Source organism: Bos javanicus, chromosome X (genome assembly GCF_032452875.1).
Source record: "Bos javanicus breed banteng chromosome X, ARS-OSU_banteng_1.0, whole genome shotgun sequence".
In the NCBI taxonomy this organism is placed as follows: domain Eukaryota; kingdom Metazoa; phylum Chordata; class Mammalia; order Artiodactyla; family Bovidae; genus Bos; species Bos javanicus.
Genome location: NC_083897.1, coordinates 79,522,635 through 79,547,048, shown reverse-complemented (window position 1 = coordinate 79,547,048; position 24,414 = coordinate 79,522,635). Strand labels below are relative to the sequence as shown.

At 41.9% G+C, this 24,414-nt stretch overlaps 1 protein-coding gene across 1 annotated transcript; it reads right to left on the bottom strand.

Moving 5' to 3' along the window:
- Nucleotides 1-13,856: 13,856 nt before the first annotated feature.
- Nucleotides 13,857-16,251, bottom strand: LOC133243161 (polyadenylate-binding protein 1-like 2). The gene has a single exon (XM_061409701.1). The coding sequence runs from the start codon at nucleotides 15,686-15,688 to the stop codon at nucleotides 15,086-15,088; it is 603 nt and encodes a 200-aa protein (XP_061265685.1). The 5' UTR covers nucleotides 15,689-16,251; the 3' UTR covers nucleotides 13,857-15,085.
- Nucleotides 16,252-24,414: the final 8,163 nt, after the last annotated feature.

Genomic DNA, 24,414 nt, shown 5'->3' with positions numbered 1-24,414 from the left:
AACTCTCACATCCACACATGACCACTGGAAAAGCCATAGCCTTGACTAGACAGACCTTTGTTGGCAAAGTAATCTCTCTGCTTTTTAATATGCTGTCTAGGTTAGTCAGAACTTTGCTTCCAAGGAGTAAGCGTCTTTTAATTTCATGGCTGCAGTCACCATCCACAGTGATTTTGGAGCCCCCAAAATAAAGTCAGCCACTATTTCCACTGTTTCCCCATCTATTTCTCATGAAGTGATGGGACCAGATGCCATGATCTTAGTTTTCTGAATGTTGAGTTTTAAGCCAACTTTTTCGCTCTCCTCTTTCACTTTCATCAAGAAGCTCTTTAGTTCTTCTTCACTTTCTGCCATAAGGGTGGTGTCATCTGCATATTTGAGGTTATTGATATTTCTCCTGGCAATCTTGATTCCAGCTTGTGCTTCTTCCAGCCCAGCGATTCTCATGATGTACTCTGCATATAAGTTAAATAAGCAGGGTGACAATATATAGCCTTGATGTACTCCTTTTCCTATTTGGAACCAGTCTGTTGTTCCATGTCCAGTTTTAACTGTTGCTTCCTGACCTGCATACAGGTTTCTCAAGAGGCAGGTCAGGTGGTCTGGTATTCCCATCTCTTTCAGAATTTTCCACAGTTGATTGTGATCCACACAGTCAAAGGCTTTGGCATAGTCAATAAAGCAGAAATAGATGTTTTTCTGGAACTCTCTTTTTCGATGATCCAGCAGATGTTGGCAATTTGCTCTCTGGTTCCTCTGCTTTTTCTAAAACCAGCTTGAACATCTGGAAGTTCATGGTTCATGTATTGCTGAAGCCTGGCTTGGAGAATTTTAAGCATTACTTTACTAGCGTGTGAGATGAGTGCAATTGTGCAGTAGTTTGAGCATTCTTTGGCATTGCCTTTCTTTGGGATTGGAATGAATAGTGACCTTTTCCCATCCTGTGGCAACTGCTGAGTTTTCCAAGTTTGCTGGCATATTGAGTGCATCACTTTCACAGCATCATCTTTCAGGATTTGAAATAGCTCGACTGGGATACCATCACCTCCACTAGCTTTGTTCGTAGTGATGCTTCCTAAGGCCCACTTGACTTCACATTCCAGGATGTCTGGCTCTAGGTGAGTGATCACACCATCATGCTTATCTGTGTCATGAAGATCTTTTTTGTACAGTTCTTCTGTGTATTCTTGCCACCTCTTCTTAATATCTTCTGCTTCTGTTAGGTCCCTATCATTTCACTAGTCATTAGGGAAATGCAAATCAAAACTGCAGTGAGATACCATCTCACATCTGTTAGAATGGCCATCATCAGAAAGAGATAACAAATGCTGGCATAGATTCAGAGAAAAGAGAACTCTTCGCACTGTTGGTGTGATTGCAAATTGGTACAACCACTATGGAAAACAGTATTGAGGATACTAAAAAAAATTAAAAATAGAGTTCCCGTATGATCCTGCAATTCCAATTCTAGGAATATATTCAGAAGAAACAAAAACACCAAAGATATCTGCACTCTCATGTTCAGAGCAGTGTTATTTACAATACTGAAGACATGAAAGCAACCTAAGTGTCCACTGATGGATGAATGTATAAAGAAGTTTTGGTATATATACATTGGAGTATAACAAAAAAAACGAAAACAGCTTTTTGGCCAACCAAATACAGTGAAACATAATTCATCCATAAAAAAGGAAGAAATCTTAGCATTTGTGACAACATTTTTTGGACCTTGAAGCCATTTTGCTAAGAAAGAGAAAGAAAAATACTGTATTATCTTTTTTATATGTGGAATCTAAAATGAAATAAAACCAAATTCAAAGGAAAAGAAATCAGATTATGGTTCCCAGAGGTATGGGAGGTGGGGATAGGGGAAATTGGAGGAAGTTGATCAAAAGATACAAACTTCCAGTTATAGGATAAATAAGTTCTAGTGATGTAATGTGTAACGTGATGACTATGGCTAACACTGATGTATGATATACAGGAACGTTGTTAAGAAAGTAAATCCTATCAGTTCTGATCACAAGGTGAATAAAACTATTTCCTCCTTTCTTCTTTCTTTTCTGTTTATTGTATCCATATGTGAAGATGGATGTTAGCTGAACCTTTTGCAGTAATCACTTTGCAATATATGTAAATCAAATTTTCAAGCTTTTTGCCTTAAACATATACAGTGACACATCAATTATTTCTCAATGAAACTGGAAAAATGTAGGCAAAACAATGTCCTTCCAAGAGAAACAGAATTTCTTACCACCGGACAATCCATAAAGGGAATAATAAAGTTTTTCAGGCTGAAACGAAGTGACACCAGACAGCAATTCAAATACACATAAAAAAAAAAAAAAAAAAAACAAGAGCAAAACTAAAGGCAATTATTTAATTATAAAATCTAATATAAATGCATATTTATCTCCTTTCTTAATTGGTTTAAAAAGAAAATTCTTATAATACAGTGTGCATACAATTGTATTGTAGGTTCTACAGTATAGAAATGTAATATATTTGATAGTCAGTTCAGGATCTCAGCCATCTCCAACTCTTTTATGACCCCATGGACTGCAGCACGCCAGGCTTCCCTGTCCATCACCAACTCCAGGAGCTTAATCAAACTCCTGTCCATCGAGTCAGTGGTACCATCCAACCATCTCATCCTCTGCCGTCCCCTTCTCCTCCCGCCTTCAATCTTTCCCATCTTTTCCAATGAGTTAGTTCTTGGCATCAGGTGGCCAAAGTATTGGAGCTTCAGCTTCAGCATCAGTCCTTCCAATGAATATTCAGGACTGATTTCCTTTAGGATTGACCAGTTGGTTCACCTTGCAGTCCAAGGGACTCTCAAGAATCTTCTCCAACACTGAAGTTCAAAAGCATTAATTCTTGGGCACTCAGTTTTCTTTACAATCCAACTCTCACATCCATACATGACTACTGAAAAAAACAGCTTTGACTAGACAGACCTTTGTCAGCAAAATAATGCCCCTGCTTTTTAATATGCTGTCTAGGTTGGTCATAGCTTTTCTTCCAAGGAACAAGCGTCTTTTAAATTCATGGCTGCAGTCACCATCTGCAGTGATTTTGGAGCCCAGAAAAATAAAGTCAGCCACTGTTTCCATTGTTTCCTCATCTATTTCCCATGAAGTGATGGGACCAGATGCCATGATCTTAGTTTTGTGAATGTTGAGCTTTAGGCCAACTCTTTCACTCTCCTCTTTCACTTTCATCAAGAAGCTCTTTAGTTCTTTACTTCCTGACATGAGGTTGGTGTCATCTGAATATCTGAGTTTATTAATATTTCTCCTGACAGTCTTGATTTCAGCTTGTGCTTTATCTAGCCCAGCATTTCACATGATGTACTCTGTGTATAAATTAAGTAAGTGGGGTGACAATATACAGCCTTGACATACTCCTTTCCCAATTTGAAACCAGTCTGTTGTCCCATGTCCAGTTCTAACTGTTGCTTGACAGTTAGTTCTAACTGTTGCTGTCCAACTGTTGCTGGACAATATTTGACAGAAGCAGTACAAAGAAGGCAGTATAGCTATATAGCTGAACATATACATGTACTGGAAAAGACAGTAGATGGTAACTTAAATCCACAGACAGAAACAAAGGGAATGCAAAATGGAAAAATAAAAGTCAATAAAAATAAAACTCAGTAAATTTGTACTTGATCCCCTTTCTTCTCTCAGCTTCTTCAAAAGACAAAAAATTATATAAGCTAATAATTTTTGTTATTTGATCACTAAATCATGTCCAACTCTGCAACCCCATACAATGCAGCATGCCAGGTTTCCTTGTCCTTCACTGTCTCCTGGAGTTTGCTCAAACTCACATCCAGTGACTCAGTGATGCCATCCAACCATATCATTCCTGTTGCTCCCTTCTCCCCCTGCTCTCAGTCTTTCCTAGCATCAGGGTCTTTTCCAATTAGTGGACTCTGCACATCAGGGAGTCAAAGTATTGGCACTTCAGCCAATGAATATTCAGGACTGATTTCCTTTAGGATTAACTGGTTGAATCTCCTCATTGTCCAAGTGACTTTTAAGAGTCTTCTCCAGCACCACAGTTCAAATGCATCAGTTCTTCAACATTCAGCCTTCTTTATGGCCTAGCTCTCACATCTGCTCATGACTACTGGAAAAATCAAAACTTTGACTAGATGGACCTTTTTGGGCAAAATGATGTCTCTGCTCTTAATATGCTGTCCAGGTTTGTCACAGTTTTCCTCCAAAAGAGCAAATGCATTTTTTTAAAATTGCATGGCTGCACTCACCATCTGCAGTGATTTTGGAGCCTAAGAAAATAAAATCTGTCACTGTTTCCATTTTTTTCCCCATCTATTTTCCATGAAGCGAGGGACTGGATGCCATGATCCTAGTTTCTTGAATGTTGAGCTTTAAGCCAGCTTTCTCACTCTCATCAAGAGGCTCTTTAGCTCCTCTTCTCTACCTGCCATTAGGATGATATCATCTGTATATCTGAGGTTGTTGATATTTCTCCCAGCAATCTTGATTCCAGTTTGTGATTCATCCAGCACAGCATTTCACATGATGTACTCTGCATAGATATTAAACGAGCAAGGTGACAATATGTACTTCTTTCCCAGTTTTGAACCAATCCATTGTTCCATGTCTTGTTCTAATTGTTGCTTCTTGGCTTGCATACAAGTTTCTCAGGAGATAGGTAAGTTGGTATGGTATTCCCATCTCTTTAAGAATTTTCCACAGTTTGTTGTGATTCACAGAGTCAAAGGCTTTAGCATAGTCAGTGAAGCAGAAGTAGATTTTTTCTGGAATTCTCTTGCTTTTCTATGATCCAACAGTTGTTGGCAATTTGATCTCTGGTTCCTCTGCCTTTTCTAAATCGAGCTTGTGCATCCAGAAGTTCTTGGTTCATGTACTGTTGAAGCCTAGCTTGAAGGATTTTGAACATTACCTTCCTATCTTGGGAAATGAGTGCAATTGTATGGTAGTTTGAACGTTCCTTGGCATTGCCCTTCTTTGAGATTGGAGTGAAAACTGACCTTTTCCAGTCCTTTGGCTACTGCTGAGTTATCCAAATTTGCTGACATGTTGAGTGCAGCACTTTAACAGCATCATTTTTCAGGATTTGAAACACCCCAGATGGAATTCCATCACCTCCATTACGTTTGTTTGTAGTACTGCTTTCTAAGGCCCACTTGACTTCCCACTCCAAGATGTCTAGCTCTAGGTTAGTGACCACACCATCATGGTTATTCGAGTAATTAACAGTTTTTTGTAAAGTTCTTTTGTGTATTCTTGTCACTTCTTCTTCATCTCTTCTGCTTCCATTAGGTCCTGCTGTTTCTTTTATTGTGCCCATCTGTGCAAGAAATGTTCCCTTGGCATTCTAATTTTCTTGAGATTTCTAGTCTTTTTCATTCTATTGTTTTCATATATTTTCTTGTATTTTTCACTTCTAAAGGCCTTCGTATCTCTCCTTGCTATTCTTTGGAACTCTGCATTCAGCAGGTATATCTTTTCCTTTCTCCTTTGCCTTTTGCTTCTCTTCTTTTCTCAACTATTTGTAAGGCCTCCTCAGACAACCACTTTGTCTTCTTGCATTTGTTTTTCTAGGGATGGCTTTGGTCGCTATCTCCTGTACAATGTTATGAACCTCTGTCCATAGTTCTTCAGGCACTCTATCAGATCTAGTCTCTTGAATCTATTTGTCACTTCCACTCTATAATCATAAGGGATTTGATTTAGGTCATACCTCAACAGCCTAGTGGTTTTCCCTACTTCAATTTAAGTCTGAATTTTGCAATAAGGAGCTGATGATCTGAGCCACAGTCAGCTCCTGGTCTTGTTTTTGCTGACTGTGTAGAGCTTCTCTCTCTTCAGCTGCAAAAAATATAATCAATCTGATTTCGGTATTGACCATCTGGTGATGTCCATATGTAGAGTCGTTTCTTGTATTGTTGGAAGAGGGTATTTGCTATCAGTGTGTTCTCTTGGCAAAACTCTGTTAACCTTTGCTCTGCTTCATTTTTTACTCCAAGGCCAAACTTGCCTGTTACTCCAGGTATCTCTTGACTTCCTGCTTTTGCATTCCAATCCCCTATGATGAAAAGGACATCTTTTTTTTTGGTGTTAACTCCAGAAGTTCTTGTAGGTCTTCATAGAACCACTCAACTTCAGGTTCTTCATCATTAATGGTGGGAGCATAGACTTGGATTACTGTGATATTGAATGGTTTGCCTTGGAAATGAACTGAGATTATCCTTCTTCATCATCCTTCATCCTTCTTCTAAGGTATTCTTGCCCACAGTAGTAGATATAATGGTCACTTGATAATAATTAGAATGATGTAATCTTGGATTTTTAACATAAAATGAATGTAATATATATAGGAATAATAGCAGCAAGAAAGAAAAAGTATTTAAAACCATGTCTTATATGAATTGTTAGTATAAATCTGAAGAAGTTTCTGAGAAATTAAGATGTATATTTTAAGCCCCAGAGTAAACAATGCAAAAGTTCCTAACAGCTAAAGCAAAAAAATCATTAAGTGTATTAAAATGTTACATTATAAAATATTTACATAATACCAAAGACAGCAGTAAAGTATGTATAAAAGAACCAAAACATGTTATGAAATACATTGAAAACAAAAAATAAAATGGCAGATATGAATCCAACTCTATCAATAATAATATTAAACCTGAATGGATTGAATAATCCAATCAAAGGCAGAAACTCTCAGACTGAACTAAAAATCAAGATGCAAGTATATGTTGTCTACCTGAGTGACACTTTAGAATCAAAGATATAAAAGGGTTTAAAGAAAGTTTAAGAGGGGTAAAGTGGCTATACCAATATTGTACAAAGTAGACTTGTTTAAAAGTTGCTATAGATAAACAGGAATGCTAAGATAATGATGTTAGTTGTGTTAGTCACTCAGTCGTGTTTGCCCTTTTGCGACTCTGTAGACTCTAGCCCGCCAGGCTCCTCTGTCCCTGGAACTCTCCAGGCAAGAACACTGGAGTGGGTAGCCATTCTCTCTCCAGGGAATCTTCCCAACCTGGGAATCGAATCTGGGTCTCCTGCATTGCAGGCAAATTCTTTACTGTCTGAGCCACCAGGGAGGCACAGGGCAAATAATGATAATGTTTGATAAAATGATCAAGTTTCCATCCCTCAGGGAAAAATAAAAATTATAAACATATATGTAAAAATAGAGCCCTAAAATAAATGAAGCAAAAAGTAAAAGAAATAGAGAAATACATAATTTAAAATAATGGTGGGAGACTTCAATGAGTCCTTTTCAATAATATATAGAACTACCAGAGAGAGATCAATATTAAAATAGAAAACTAGAATGTTATAAACCAACTAGATCTAACAGACACCGACCTGGAGAACACTCTGCTAAACAATAGCAACATAACTGTCCAACAACAGTTGAATGGACAAAGAAAGATGTGGTATATAAAACATATATATATATATATATATATACACACACAACAGAATAGTACTCAGCCATAAAAAGAATAAATTTATGCTATTTGTAACCACGTGGGTAGATTTGGAGTGTATTATGCTGAGTGAAATAAGTCAGATAGAGAAAAACAAATATTGTATGCTATCACTTATATGTGGAATATAAAACTAAAACAAATGTGAATATAGCAAAATAGAAATAGACTCACAGATATAGAGAAAAAACTAGTGGTTACCAGTGGGAGAGAGAAGGAGAAGGCCAAGATAGGGGTAGAGGATTAAGAGGTGAAAACTAGTATGTGCAAAATAAATAAGCTAAAAGTATATGCTGTATAAATACAAGACAGATAATATAACCAATATCTTAAAATAACTATAAATGGAATATAACCTTTAAAAATTGTGAACTTCTATGTTGTACACCTGAAACTTACAGGTTTCTCTGTAGACTCTGTAGACTCTAGCCCACCAGGCTCCTCTGTCAATGGGATTTCCCAGGCAAGAATACTGGAGTGGGTTGCCATTTCCTTCTCCAGGGGACTTTCCCCACCCAGGGACTGAACCCATGTTTCCTGAATTGGCAGTTGTGTTCTTTACCACTGAGCCATCTGGAAAGTCCCTGTATTCTCTATACTGAAGGTAAAAGAATTTCACTGAAAAAGTTTAAGCATAGGTATTTCATGAAAAAATACAAAGTTTTAGATGTTTTTTTTTTAGCTGCAATGTACAGGATAAATTAGGAGTGATCAAGACTATGAACAGAGTTCAGTTAGAACATACCGTAATATTCTGAGCGAGAGATTATAGAGGCCTGAACTAGAAACAAAGAAGTGGGGATGGAGAAGAGGGACATTCTGAGATATTATGGAGATAAAACCAACAGAATTTTTGTGCTTAATTAGACGGGAGGATTGATAGAAAATAATACCTACCTCTGCAAGAATTTAGAAGCATAAGACATGTAATTATTTTACATGTAGGTGCTGAATAAATCTTAGTTTATATTTTTAAAATTAATTTATCTATTTTAATTGGAGGACAATTACTTTACAATCTTGTGATGGTTTTGCCATACATCAAATGAATCAGCCTAAGAAATACCTAAGAAATAGGTATCCTTAGTTTATTATTTTAATTCTGTTTGTACCATAATATTTTATACATTCAGTAATTTTATATTTCTGTACATTATTTATTAATTTTTAAAAATTAATTTATTTTAGAGGATAATTACTTTACAATATTGTGATGTTTTTCCCGTACATCAACATCAATTGGCCACAGGTATACGTGTTCCTCTCATCATGAAACCCCCTCCAACATCCCCCCTCACCCTATCCCTCTGGGTTGTCCCAGAGCACTGGATTTGGGTACCCTGCTTCATGCATTGAACTTACAGTTCAGTTCAGTTCAGTTCAGTTTCTCAGTCGTGTCCGACTCCTTGTGACCCCATGGACTGCAGCACCCCAGGCTTCCCTATCCATCGAACTTGCACTGGTCATCTATTTTGCATACGGTAATGTACATGTTTCAATGCCATTTTCTCAAATCATCCCACCCTTGCCTTCTCCCACTGAGCCCAAAAGTCTGTTATTTACATCTGTGTCTCCTTTGCAGCCCTGCATTTAGGATCATCAATACTGTCTTTCTAAATTCCATCTATATGCATTAATATACAGTATTTGTCTTTCTTTTTCTGATTTACTTCACTCTATAATAGGCTCCAGGTTCATCCACCTCATTAGCACTGACTCAGATGCATTCATTTTTATAGCTGAGCAATATTCCATTGTGTATATATACCACAACTTCCTTATTTATTCATCTTTGACGATGCACACCTAGGTTGCTTCCATGTCTTAGCTATTGTAAATAGTGCTGCAATGAACACTGGGGTACCTGTGTCTCTTTCAATTATGGTTTCCTTGGGGAGCATGCCCAGCAGTGGTATTGCTGGATCTTATGGCACTTCTATTCCCGGTTTTTTAAGGAATTTCCATACTGTTCTCCATAGTGACTGTATCAGTTTGCATTCCCACCAACAGTGTAAGATAGTTCCCTTTTCTCCATACCTTCTCCATCATTTTTGTTTGTAGTCTTTTTGATGATGGCCATTCTGACCTGTATGAGATGATACCTCGTTGTAGTTTTGATTTGCATTTCTCTAGTAATGTATACTCTGTACTATTTTATATACTCTGTACAGAGATAATATTTTTTATAATAATATAACATTTTTTTCCATTTAAACTGAAATCATTCTTATTATATATCTTAAAAGAATCCTCACTGTATTCACAGTTGGATTCCTACAGTGATAGTTGTCAAGTGGCTTTTCCCACATATTACTATGCTACCACCCTGGCAATGGTTTTTCCTTGTAGTTATTTAGCTGGCTGACTCTCTCCCCTCTCCTTTCTTCTCTCCTCTATCCCCTGGCACCTCATTACTTTCAGATTATTTTCTCAGTGGCAATGAGACAGATTTTACACTGATTAGATCAAAGCAGAAGCTATATTCCTCCTTGTGCTCAATATGAACTACAAATAGATAACTACACCAGTGCACTGGGAAGGGGGGCAGTATTTCTGAACCCCCTTATATAATAGGATACACAAATATAATCAATTTTAAAATATCATTTCTGTGAATAAATAACAGCAATCCATGCCCTACAAGCATAAATCCTAAAAGCAATGGTTTCTTTGTCCTGCAGTCTTTGCCAAATTTTCAAAGCTATCTTGACTTAGAAGGAGAGTCTTTGATAGAATTAAATAGCATAAATAAGCTTATTTCTTCTCCCAGGCATGGACTTTTCCCCTAGCTTTTATAAAGCTTGTAAAAACAATGTCTAAATTCTAAATTATTCATTAAATATGATTCTGTTTCTTCCTTTAAAATCAACATTTCTGAAGTTTGTCTAAATTTTTAAGTGTTAGCTCACAGCCTGGACTAAACAAAGGACTAGTAAATGCCTTTTAATGGGGAGGAAAAGCAATTCAACTGCAAAATTATTCAGCATAGTGTTGGATTTAATGGGGAAAACATAGGAATTACTTCAATATTCAAAATGAGGACACTCTTAGAAATATTCCAGTTCTGTATATGGAACTTTCTCCATGATAGATCACAAGCTAGGCCACAAAACAAGTCTCAAAAATCATCTGGGGAATGCAAAAACATAATGAGATATCACCTCACAGCTATCAGAATGTCTACCATCAGAAAGACAAGAAATAACAAATGTTGGCAAGGATATGGATAAAAGAACCTTCATGCACTGTTGGTGGGAATCTAAATTGGTGCAACTACAATGGTTCTTCAAAAAGGCTCAGATGGTAAAGCATCTGCCTGCAGTGCAGGAGACCTGGGTTCGATCCCTGGGTTGGGAAGATCCCCTGGAGAAGGAAATGGCACCCCACTCCAGTACTCTTGCCTGGAAAATTCTATGGACTGAGGAGCCTGGTAGGCTACAGTCCATGGAGTTGCAAAGAGTTGGACATGACTGAGAGACTTCCATTTCACTTTCACCATATAATCCAGCAATTTTACTCATGATCGTTCATCCAAAGAAAGCAATTCAAAAGGTATATGTGCACCAACATTACCTACAATACATTTATAATAGGCAAGATGTGGTAGCAACCTATGTGTTCATCGACAGATGACTGGCTAAAGATGTGATACACACACACACACACACACATATATATATAATGGAGTATTATTTGACCATAAAAATGAAATTTTGCCATTTTTAAACAATATAATGGACCTAGAGGGTTTTATGCTTAGTGAAATAAGTCAGAGAAAGATAAATACTATATGCTTTCATTTATATGTAGAATCTAAAATATAACACAAATGAATAAATATAACAACACAGAAACAACTTCATAGATATAGATGACAAACTAGTGGTTACCAAAGGAGACAGAGGTGGGGGATAGGCACAACAGGTGAAGGCAATTGAGACATGCAAACTACTAGGTGCAAAATAAAAAAGTTACAAAGATGTAATGTACAACCTAGCATGTATAGTCACTATTTATAATTTTTACCATGCATAATTTATATTGATAAAAATATCAAGTTACTATGTATTATGCACTATGGTGTACACCTACAACTAATATTGCAAGTCAGTTATATTTCCAAAAAAAAATCCAGTCTTGTAAAATGGTGAGGTTTAGAATAAAACTGAAGAGGCTTAGATGCCTTAAGTATCTTCATAATATATTGAAAGGCAAATTATGGGATAAAATATGTTCATAATTGTTAAAACTGCTTATAGATGTATGATGAAAAATTGTAAATATATAGGAAATAAATGTCTGAAGTGGTTCTTATGTATATTTTGATGTGCTTTATCTCATTTTTAAATGCACTTTTAAATGAAGTAATAAAAATGTACAAATAATTTTCATTTCACAAAACTTTAAAAAAATACTTTGGCCAATTTAAGAAGCTGGGCACTCTCCTACACTACCAGTTGATACAGACTTTAAGAGCAAAATGTGGGCAAAAGACCCCCCAAAAATTTGACATGTCCATATTATTCAAACCACAATTCAAATAGTAAGGAATAGAAAATAATAAAATATTTCAAGACATTCAGGTACAAAGGTGCTCATCATAGAACTGATCTTACAAGTAAAATTTCAGAATTATTTTAAACATAGCCCAAGGAAGCTTCAGAGAAGGCAATGGCACCCCACTCCAGTACTCTTGCCTGGAAAATCCCATGGACAGAGGAGCCTGGTAGGCTGCAGTCCATGGGGTCGCTAGGAGTCAGACACGACTGAGCAACTTCACTTTACTTTTCACTTTCATGCATTGGAGAAGGAAATGGCAACCCACTCCAGTGTTCTTGCCTGGAGAATCCCAGGGACGGGGAAGCCTGGTGGGCTGCCATCTATGGGGTCACACAGAGTCGGACACGACTGAAGTGACTTAGCAGCAGCAGTAGCAGCAAGGAAGCTTGGTTGTAGAAATTATAGCTCATCTCTATGATGGCATATTATGTAACAACAGAACAAAAGGAGAACATTTATTTAGAAATATGGTCCAAGAGAATTATTACAGTGAAAATAACTTTCAATGAAAAAATGCACATTTTATTTAAAATATAAAGTTATGTAGATATCTGTTTGTGGTGCTGGAGAAGACTCTTAAGACTCCCTTGGACTACACGGACATTAAACAAGTCATCCTAAAGGAAATCAAACCTGAATATTCATTGGAAGGACTGATGCTGAAGCTGAAGTTCCAATACTCTGGCCACCTGATTTGAAGAAATGACTCATTGGGAAAGACCCTGATGCTGGGAAAGACTGAAGGGAAAAGGAGAAGGGGGTGGCAGAGGATGAGATGGTTAGATAGCATCATCAACTCAATTGACATGAATTTGAGCAAACTCCAGGAGATGATGGAGAACAGAGGAGACAGTGGTGCTACAGTCCATGGGGTCACAAAGAGTTGGACACAACTTAGTGACTGAACAACAACAACATACAGATATTTATGTATTTAAAATGTATTTTGTCAAGCAGTGGTATTAGGAGTGACTTTTGCTATATAAACAAAAATACTTTCTATTATACTTGTGTACAGACTGTATAAAATACACTTAAAATAAAAACAAAAAGCTCCTGTTTCCCTGATAAAATATTGAGAAAATACAGAAAAGACTGCAATACCAACTGCAGAATATAATATAGGTAATCTAGGTCCCTTACAATATTTGGTGCATCTTACAAATATAAAATACTATCTTTACAGATGATCATTTATTAATGCACTTTCCCACCAAACTGCCTGAATAGTTTGATACTTAAATTTTTCTCTCTGCAATATTTGTTTAGGAAATGATCTGGAAAGTGAGCAAGATTTGTGTACTATAATTCACTTGATAGCTTTGTATAAGGAAAAATGAGCAACAACCTAGAAGTGCAACAATGAGGAAACAGTTAAAACATGTATAAACATGAACACAGAGATAGACATGGATAACTTGTATGCTTCATAATTTTTTTCCTTCAATGAAGCTAAATAATTTTTCTGACAAAAGGAGAAAGGGCAGTTATATATGTATCTACTTATTATTAATTCAATGAAATATTAACAACCAGAAATAATATTTTAAAATTATCTTTAATGAAATGAAGTTAAAGAGTATTGTGTGTATAAACATACACACACATATTTAGGTGTCAAAAAGCAAGTATAAAAACAATATGTACATTACTATATACATACATGACAAATGAATCAGAAAAATACTAGAAAGATACAGCCTAATATGTTTTAGGTACTTCATAGTAACTATTAGATAGATGCAGAAGAAAATGATTCAGGGAGGTTATTAGGACTGATTACTTGTGAAATTAATTTTCTTCTGTTGACTTGTCTGCTGTGTGATTTTTTTTCCCTACAATGAAGCTGGATTATTTTTCTGAGAATGGGGAAAAGAGCAGAAAGTGGGCTCAGGGAAAGGAGGTGATAAACAGCATTTAAATTCAGCATAACAACCATCAAGTGGGCCAAGACACAGGCACACACATGCGCACGCACACACGCACGCACACACACACCAATTACAGTGACCAGGAGACTATGCAGGGGAAATGGGCATACTGTTTTTACTAGTTGAGGTGGGTGGCATGAATGCAAATTGGTACAATGCTTATGAAGGGGCCATTGGGCAACACAAAGAAACAGTCTTTAAAATGTCCACATGTGGATCCTGCAAGTTCACAATTAAGAACATCCTGTACGCTAGCAAAGATTTGGCTTGACAAGGAAGAATTCGCTCATCAGAGTATACAGTGCTGGGTTTAAACACAGGGAAAGAATTAGGCACCACCCAAATGTCCAACAATGTGGCGATGATTACAGAAATGTTAGGGTCCATAGATACACTCTGCAGGCACTGAAGATGACCTTTCTCAAGCATGTTGAATAACATGGAAAGAAGTTCAATGGGTTGATGTTTGGTTTTAGTTTTTGAAAAAGCAGGTTAAGAAACACCACATACATGAACCATTCTTTTACACTGTGTTAAAAGGGAAGGCGGGGTGGAGGTGAAGAAGGGTGAGAGAGAGAAAAGGAGAGAAGAGAGCCTGAAAAACAGCACACCAAAATGGTAAAAGTGGTTGTCTCCGGGTAGTAGGGTCATGGGAGCAATTACTCTCTTGGTTTTCCCTCATCTGATTTCCTTCTCCTTCCTGATGTTTCTACTATGACATTGCATCACCTGTGCAATAAACAAAGAGAGAAAGTGCTTTTTAAACCAAACCACAAGGAGAAGAGGCAGCCTTTAACTATCAAGTGGCACAGATTAGCATATTATTCACAACACCCAAGGTGGGTGTGGGGGGAGGGGCGGGGAGAGAAGGGGAAGTCCGGAGAGAGAGAGAGAGAGACAGAGACAGAGACAGAGAGAGACAAACAGGAAGGCAGAGGTGGAGGGAAGGAAGGAGGAAGGGAGGGGTGAGAGAGAGACCTGCACTCCCAATACAATACACTGCTGGTGGGTTGGGGGAAAAAGGGTGGGGGGGTTGTAAACCGAATGGGAGCCAAGGTTTGGCTCTGCTGGCTGGCTCGCTTCTGGGATGTTTTCATCGGAAGGTGGCCTCCTCATCGGTGTCTTCCTCGAAATCCTTGACGTCAGCACTGGTGGACTGCCTGGCCCAGGCTCCCCTTTCGGCCTCTCGTTCTTTATGCGACTTGAATCTCCCAACGAAAATTTTGCGGTAGTTCAGGAACATGCCATTCATCGCATCTATGGCCCGCTCGGCGGACTCCTGCTTCTGGAAGTGCACGAACCCATAGCCCTTGGGCCCCTTTTCGTCGCAGGCCACTTTGCAGGACAGGATGTTGCCGAACGCCGAGAAGATGTTGTACAGAGCCTTGTTGTCGATGGTCTTGCCCAGGTTCTTGATGAAGACGTTGCCCACTCCGCTCTTGCGAAGCGAGGGGTCCCGCTGGGACCACATGATGCGCACCGGCCTGCCCTTGATGACATCAAAGTTCAGGGTCTCCAGGGCCCGCTTGGCGTCCACCGGTTGCTGGTAGTTGACATACGCATAGCCCAACGAGCGGCGGGTGATCTTGTCCCTGCAAATGCGGATGGAGAGGATGGGCCCGGCCGGGCTGAACTTCTCATACAGCATTGCCTCCGTCACCTCAGGGTGCAGGTCGCCCACGTACAGCGAGGCCATAGGAAAGTTCGGGTTCCTCTCGGAGCCCCTGCCCGTTTCCGCATCTGCATCCACGGCGGTAGCCGCCGCCGCCGCTACCGCCGCCTCGACCTCCGCAGCGGAATCCGCATCTGACTCCCCCACGGCGGGCGCCGCAGCCTCTGCTGCGGCGGCGGCGGCTTCGGCCTCGCTGGCCTCCGCCACCGCCACGGCCGCTGCGGCCAGTGCAGCCTCCGCCTCCTCCTCCGCCAGGGCTGCCACCGCCTCCCCCAGGGTGGCCTCCGCCACTGCCTCCTCTACTGAGGCCTCGGCCTCCACCTCTGCTTCCGTCTCCGCCACGGAGGCCTCCGCCACCGCCTCTGCCACGGTCGCCGCCGCAGCCTCCGCCGCTGCCGCCGCCGCCACCGCCGCCGCCACTGTCGCCGCTGTCGCCACGGTCGCCGGTGCCGCCGGGCCGCTGCCGCGACCTCCCTTCCGGCGAGCCTGCGTTGGGGAGTGAAAGGCGGGAGAGGGCTGGAGGGCAGGTGGGCACCGGAATCCGGGCCGGGGGCGCAAGCTGGGGTGGAGGACCACGGGCCAGCCGATCTAGCGTGTCCCAGTCACCTGGGATGGCTAGCGCTGCCAGGAGCGCACCGGTGCGAGTCACCGCAGCCTGCAGCCCAGAGCCCGCTGCTGCCGCCGCCGCTCGGTCGTGGGTTAGCGTGCAGGGCGCCGGCGAGCGGCGTGTGCTGGGGGGCGGGGTGGGGGGGGTGTTGGCGTCTGTGGTCCGGGCAGCCGGGAAGGCTTCTGTCTCTTTGGTTCCCCCTGTGGCTGCTTCGCGGCTGCGGGGCGGCGGGCGGTGGGAGGGGGCGGGAGCGGGAGGCTTGGTGTTGGCGGGAGGGAGTGTGGGTTTTCAGCCTCTGGATCAACTGGATGTGTATGAAGAGGAAGACAGGGAAAGGGTTCCATGTGGACCAAGGGAATCTGACATAGATTTAGGGAGTTTTGTTTTATCCTTCCTCTCCCCATAGAACATTTAAATGATTAAATCAAGCACCTTGCAAGAGAAGGTGGGCGGCATTGAGAAAACACTTGCCCGGCCTAAACAAACCCAAGCAAAAATGGTTTTCTCGCGTTTAGGGGTTGCTTCTTCCCCACCTCAACTCACACACACACTCGCAAACATTACCGCCACCAAGGCAACAACTCCTATTCTGAATTGGAGCTGGGGCTAATGGGACACTCTCCCCCTCCAGCCCTGCAGCCCGCTGACGCATTTTTTCAGAGATTCCTCCCCCTTTTCCAGCTCTTTCCTTCCTCTACAACACTTGCGGAAGAAATAAAGAACACAAGAACACGTACTCATTTATTCATAATGCCATGCCACAAATATTTATGAAGCCTAGGGATATACAGGAGTCTGAAGCAAGAGGAGATGGACCAGTCTTGAGACTGACCTTGGGAGCAGACAGTGTGGGCTGGAAACCCTGTCCCTGCTCCAGACTATGGGAGAACTAAGGACCTGGGGGTTCTTCAGCCCCCAACTCCTCCCACCCACTCAGCCTCAATTCATGCAGCCTGGAAGCAGGGGAGGAATCAAGAGCACTCTGCTCTTAGGGCCATCCTCCATGATAAGTGAGGAAAGTCAAATCAAGAGCCGGGAACAGGACCTGGTCCAGAGCCAGGCATTTGTTTCTTCTTGTCTCTGCCCTCGACTTGCTGACATTCCCAGTGTGAACCATGAACGGCACATCCATGCTCAAAACAAAAACAAAACCGGAAATCTCTCTAGGATGAGGTCTTTTCCAGTTCACCAGTTAATATTTAGGGGAGCCTTACCCACCACTTGGCACTGGGGGCTTAGAGACAGGCAGTGTGATACTTGAGTAGTGAATGTTGATGTGTTGGAGGTGTGGGGCAAGGTGAGGAAAGGTGAGCAGTGTGTATTGGAGCAGAGAGGCCACACAAGGCCAAATGCTGAGAGGATAGGCAAGCAAGCAACCATTAGAGTAGAGTGCAACAGAGGCTAGAGTCCTACTTCTTCCAGAAAGGAGGACCCACCCAATAACCTTTTCTGGTGGGAATCAAGCAAAACTGCACAGAAGACTAAACCCCCAAGGTGACCTCTGAAAGATGAGTAGTAGCAGTCCAGCACGTTGAGGCAGAATGGAAGGCATTCCATTCCCACAGACAGAGGGATGGATGAGTCTGTGTCCAAGGCCCTATAGCATGCTAGCACATGCATAGTCACTTCTCGTCATGCCTAATCATCTGATGTGGACAGAGCTCATGATCTCCAAGAGTATATGGTAGAAGATGGGGTTGGAAGATGTGGGGGCCCTGAAAAGAAAGCTAAGATGCTTGGACTCTATACCCAAGCTCAGGGGGCCCACGCAACACATTCACAGAGGGACTTGGTATGATCAGATCTTTAGTACAAACTAAATATCAACACAGAAAGTAGCTAAGAGTAGATATTAAAAGTTCTCATTAAAAGGGGAAAACAAAGTGTAACTGAGGTGATGGATGTTTATTAAACTTCTTGTGGTAATCATTTTAGTGATATGTACCTGTATCAAATCATTTTGTTGTATACTTTAAACTTATATAGTGTTATATGTCAATTATATCTCAATAAAACTTGGGGGGAACCCGTCGATATATGTATAAATGTACGCATGCATGAACACACACACACACACACACACACACACACACACACACACAGTCAGCACTGAGACAGAGCTGACAGAATTTAAAAAAAGACAGTCAGATGTGACCAGTTACAAGAACAACTCTTCCCTCCTTTCCCCCTTTCCCTCCATAAATAGGGGTTTCACAGTTAACATGAGCCAAGAGTTGAACTGTGGACTTCGGGATCAAATATAAAAAACTGATCAAACCATAGAGCCTTTCCTCAGGATGTCTCAGTCCACTAAAGCTTGGGCTGCCCATACAAATAAGAGAAATGCTAGCAGAGGGCTATATGTGCTATGTAATTGGACTGTGGCAGCCATGGAGTTTCATCTGCTCAGCACACATTCTCTCCTCCCCCTCACTCCAGTCCATCCACCTTCCATGGGTATATAAAGCTGTTTTCTGTGGTGTGTTTTCTGCATTGCCTCGACCTGAACAACCCTGCACCTTCAGAACTGACTGGGTCACCATGGAGTGTGAGGCAGTGAGAACTTTCTCATCACTGCCTGGAAAGCATCCCGAGAAGACTGAGAAGCAGACATGCAGACATGTTACCTTGCCAGCATGCAAAGTCTAGCATGAGAATCTTAGGTTGCTTGTAGGCAGGAAGCAGATGAGCTGTGCCTCACCATTCCAGGTGGCCGCCAAGAAGGACCCAAGGAAGAAGAGGCCAAGGAGGAAGCCACGATTGCTGGTGGGTAGGGGGTCAGGAGGTCGGAGAAGGCAATGGCATCCCACTCCAGTGTTCTTGCCTGCAGAATCCCAGGGACGGGGGGCCTGGTGGGCTGCCGTCTCTGGGGTTACACGACTGAAGCGACTTAGCAGCAGCAGCAGCAGCAGGGGGTCAAGAGATGACAAGAATAACTTCTCAGCCCATTGTTTGGAGGCAGAAGGGACAAGAGGGACCAATTCAAGGACCAGAACTCGACAAGTTCTCTTTCTCTGGTTTTGACTTCCAGCCCACAGAGCCAACAGAAATCGGTGAAACAATAGAAGAGGTGAAGTAAAGTCATGCTTGGTCAGTGAATCCACAAACTTTCAGAAGACAATTCCTAGGCCCTTGATCCTCCAGCAGCAGGAACAGGGCTACTCCAGTGACAAGGAGAGCAGCTGGGGAATACTCTCCAAGTCCTTTCTCACAGAGGCTTCTATGACCTCCCCTTCTCCTTCTTTTCAGTTCTGGGTCACATCTGCAATCGAAAGTGTTCTGACTACTGGCTGCTGTAACTGAGGCAAAAGTGAAGGGCCCTGTGGAGTGTCGGTAGAGGGAGGGAGAGGTCCCTTCAGTAAGTATTTATTGAGGACTACCCTGTACCAGCCATTCTTCTAGACAGAGAGCCCCTGCATCCAAGGAACTTATTTTCTAGTGGGGAATATAAACATGGCATAAAATATAAAAGCACTTAGAGGTTGCTACAAATGCCCTCAGGGAAATAAATGAAATGATTTGGTACATATCACCTAGAACCCAAGAGAAGTGGCAGAGGTCAGGGATGGCCTTTCCGAGGATAATGATATGTGGTCAGTTCTGCTGGGAAACAGGAGGAAAGCCTGCCCAGCAGGGAGAACTGCAGTTCCTCTGGCCTTGTAGAAGAAAAGAAGGGCACTGGAGGGGCAGAAAGGATGCCAGTGTGGCTGGAGCCCAGTGAGAGAGGGGATGGAGGGAAACAAAGGACAGTGCAGTGGTGGGAAGGAGCCATGATGGAGTTTCGTTTTCACTCAAAGAGCTCTGGGGAGCCAGAGAGAGAACTGAATCAAGGGAGTGCCATGATCTAATTATATGCAGTAATTTCTCTCTCACTGCTCTCTGTGGAAAATACCATAAGTGGGCAGGGCACAAAGCAAAGCAGGGAGACCGATTTGAACCCTCTTGCAGTAGCCCACTTGGGAGATGGCAGTGGCTTGGCCCAGAAAGGCAACATGAATTTAGAGAACAGTGCATGTGTTCTCATGATATTTTGGAAAGAGAACAGACATACTTGCTGGTGGATTGAAGGCAGTTGGTGAACAAACTTAAGACATGAACGATTACTATGAGAGTATTTTCTTTCAGGTCTTGGTAATGAAGGTGTTATATATAGTCGCAGAGAATACAGGGAGTGGATGTGATAGGTTTGGAGAAGGAAGAAAGCCAGTTGGGCATGTGTGTCAAGAGTTCCTATTTGTACTTGTTAAGTGTCTGAGGTTTGGAGAAGTCCACTCTCCATGTAGGCTGCAAAAGCAGAATTATCAAGACAACAGGACACAGATAGTGTTTAAAGCCACAAGACTGGGAAGACTCATCTCGAGAGGGTACTGTTAGGAGAGGAATGTGCATGGCAATTCGCTGAGACATGCCAACATGTGGAAGTTGGGTTGAGGATGACAAGCCAGCAGAATAGACTGAGAAGGACTGGGCAGTAAATGGGCTGGCCCTAAACCTGACTTCTCTCCAAGGTCGTGCACGGTCCAGCCTCAGTGTCCTCAGTCAGGTCCTGCTTTCAGTGTCCCAGGCTGTATATGCATGGGAGTTGGTTTAAAGCGGGACAATAAGAACTTTGGGTACTAGGGTTTAGACTTCTCTTCCTGTTCACTGCAAGGTGGGGCAAACTAGGATACAGAGTAAGCACTCATCAGTTGTGGAATGACTGAAAACATTGTGGTATAGCCATTCTATGGATTCTTATGCAATCATTAACAAGCATGAGTTATGTCTATAGAATCTGATTTAGGGGCACCTTCAAAATATGGAGGAAAGCAAACTGCAGAGAGGGGATAGTATATGGTCCCATTTGTGTGTTGAGGGTTGGAGCATGGGAGGGAAGATAAGAGGTAGTGATCTCACACTTATTTGTATGCTCATTTGAATCTCCACCTGGAGGTTTCATAGGCATTTCATCCTTCAGTTCACTTCAGTTCAGTTGCTCAGTCGTGTCCGACTCTTTGCGACCCCATGAAATGCAGCACACCAGACCTCCCTGTCTATCACCAACTCCCGGAGTTCATTCAAACTGATGTCCATCAAGCTGGTGATGCCATCCAGCCACCTCATCCTCTGTTATCCCCTTCTCCTCCTGCCCCCAATCCCTCCCAGCATCAGAGTCTTTTCCAATGAGTCAACTCTTGGCATGAAGTAGCCAAAGTATTGGAGTTTCAGCTTTACCATCAGTACTTCCAAAGAACACCCAGGACTGATCTCCTTTAGGATGGACTGGTTGGATCTCCTTGCAGTCCAAGGGACTCTCAAGAGTCTTCTCCAACACCACAGTTCAAAAGCATTAATTCTTCGGTGCTCAGCTTTCTTCACAGTCCATCCTCACATTCATACATGACTACTGGAAAAACTATAACCTTGACTAGATGGACCTTTGTTGACAAAGTAATGTCTCTGCTTTTGAATATGCTATCTAGGTGGGTCATAACTTTCCTTCAAGGAGTAAGTGTCTTTTAATTTCATGGCTGCAATCACCATCTGCAGTGATTTTGGAGCCCCCCAAAATAAACTCTGACACTGTTTCCACTGTTTACTCATCTATTTGCCATGAAGTGATGGGACCAGATGCCATGATCTTAGTTCTGAATGTTGAGCTGTAAGCCAACCTTTTCACTCTCCTCTTTCACTTTCATCAAGAGGCTTTTTAGTTCCTCTTCACTTTCTGCCATAAGGGTAGTTTCATCTGCATATCTGAGGTTATTGATATTTCTCCCAGAAATCTTGATTCCAGCTTGTGCTTCTTCCAGCACAGCATTTCTCATGATGTACTCTGCAGGGTACAGTTAAATAAGCAGGGTGACAGTATACAGCCTTGATGTACTCCTTTTCCTATTTGGAACCAGTCTGTTGTTCCATGTCCAGTTCTAACTCTTGCTTCCTGGCCTGCATATAGGTTTCTCAAGAGGGAACCTTAAATGGCAAAAATGGAATGCCTGAGTTTCTTTTATCTCCTGTTCCCAACTCTCCCTAACTTGGCTTCTCCCACAGAAGCCTTCCCCTTCTCGATGAATAACACCACCATCCACTCAGATATTCAAGTGAAATAAAAATGGAAAGCACCCTTATTTCTTTTCTCTCCCACACCCACATCTTCCTCTGGTCATTATCTCATCCTTCAGCCATTCCTATCACCTCTACCACCCAAACACCACTTGAATCTCTCCAACTTCACTGGGAGTCCACCATTGTGCCTCTCATGGGGTCCTGCCAAGCCTCCTAACTGGTCCCCCACTTGCACCAAACTTCCTTCTCCATCCAGTAGCCAGAAAAATAAATGATGCTTTTTGCCTCCCCCACTCAAAACCCCAGGGTTGTGCGGCACTGGAGCAGCAAGGAGATACCCGATGTCCCAGGTCAGTGGCTGTGGCCGTGAGGAGCTACCCCACATCCAAGGTAAGGAGCAGTGGCTGCAATTTGCTGGAGCAGCCGTGAAGAGACACTCCACATCCAAGGTAAGAGAAACCCCAGTAAGATGGTAGGCACAGAGAGAGGACATCAGAAGGCAGACAGACTGAAACCACAATCACAGAAAATTAACCAACCTAATCACATTGACCACAGCCTTGTCTAACTCAGTGAAACTAAGCCATGCTGTGTAGGGCCACCCAAGATGGACAGGTCATGGTGGAGAGTTCTGACAAAATGTGGTCCACTGGAGAAGGGAATGGCAAACCACTTCATTATTCTTACCTTGAGAACCCCATGAATAGTATGAAAAGGCAAAAAGATAGAGCACTAAAAGATGAACTCCCCAGGTTGGTAGGTGCCCAATATGCTACTGGAGATCAGTGGAGAAACAACTCCAGAGAGAATGCAGAGATGGGGCCAAAGCAAACGCAACACCCAGTTGTGGATGGAACTGGTGATAGAAGCAAGATCCAATGCTGTAAAGAGCAATATTGCATAGGAACCTGGAATGTTAGGTCCATGAATCAAGGCAAATTGGAAGTGGTCAAAGAGGAGATGGCAAGAGGGAATGTCGGCATTTTAGGAATCAGAGAACTAATATGGACTGGAATGGGTGAATTTAACTCAGATGACCATTATATCTACTACTGTGGGCAAGAATCCTTTAGAAAAAATGGAGTAGCCATCATAGTCAACAAAGGAGTCCAAAATGCAGTACTTGGATGCAATCTCAAAAATGACAGAATGGTATCTGTTCATTTCCAAGGCAAGCCATTCAATATCATGGTAATCCAAGTCTATCCCCTGGCCGGTAATGCTGAAGAAGCTGAAGTTGAAGGGCTCTATGAAGACCTACAAGACCTTTTAGAACTAACACCCAAAAAGGATGTCCTTTTCATTATAGGGGACTGGAATGCAAAAGTAGGAAGTCAAGAAACACCTGGAGTAACAGGCGAATTTGGCCTTGGAATACAGAATGAAGCAGGGCAAAGGCTAATAGAATTTTGCCAAGAGAATGTACTGGTTATAGCAAACACCCTCTTCCAACAACACAAGAAAAGACTCTACACATGGACATCACCAGATGGCCAACACCAAAATCAGATTGATTCTATTCTTTGCAGCCAAAGATGGAGAAGCTCTATACAGTCAGCAAAAACAAGACCAGGAGCTGACTGTGGCACAAATCATGAACTCCTTATTGCCAAATTCAGACTTAAATTTAAGAAAGTAGGGAAAACCACTAGACCATTTAGGCATGACCTAAATCAAATCCTTTACAATTATACAGTGGAAGGAGGAAATAGATTTAAGGGACTAGATCTGATAGACAGAGTGCCTGATGAACTATAAATAGAGGTTTGTGACATCGTGCAGGAGACAGGGATCAAGACCATCCCCAAGAAAAAGAAATGCAAAAAAGCAAAATGGCTGTCTGAGGAGGCCTTACAAATAGCTGTGAAAAGAAGAGAAGCAAAAAGCAAAGGAGAAAAGGAAAGATATAAGCATCTGAATGCCAAGTTCCAAAGAATAGCAAGGAGATATAAGAAAGCCTTCCTCAGTGATCAGTGCAAAGAAATAGAGGAAATAATTGGGAAAGACTAGAGACCTTTTCAAGAAAATTAGAGATACCAAGGAAACATTTCATGCAAAGATGGGCTCAATAAAGGACAGAAATGGTATGGACCTA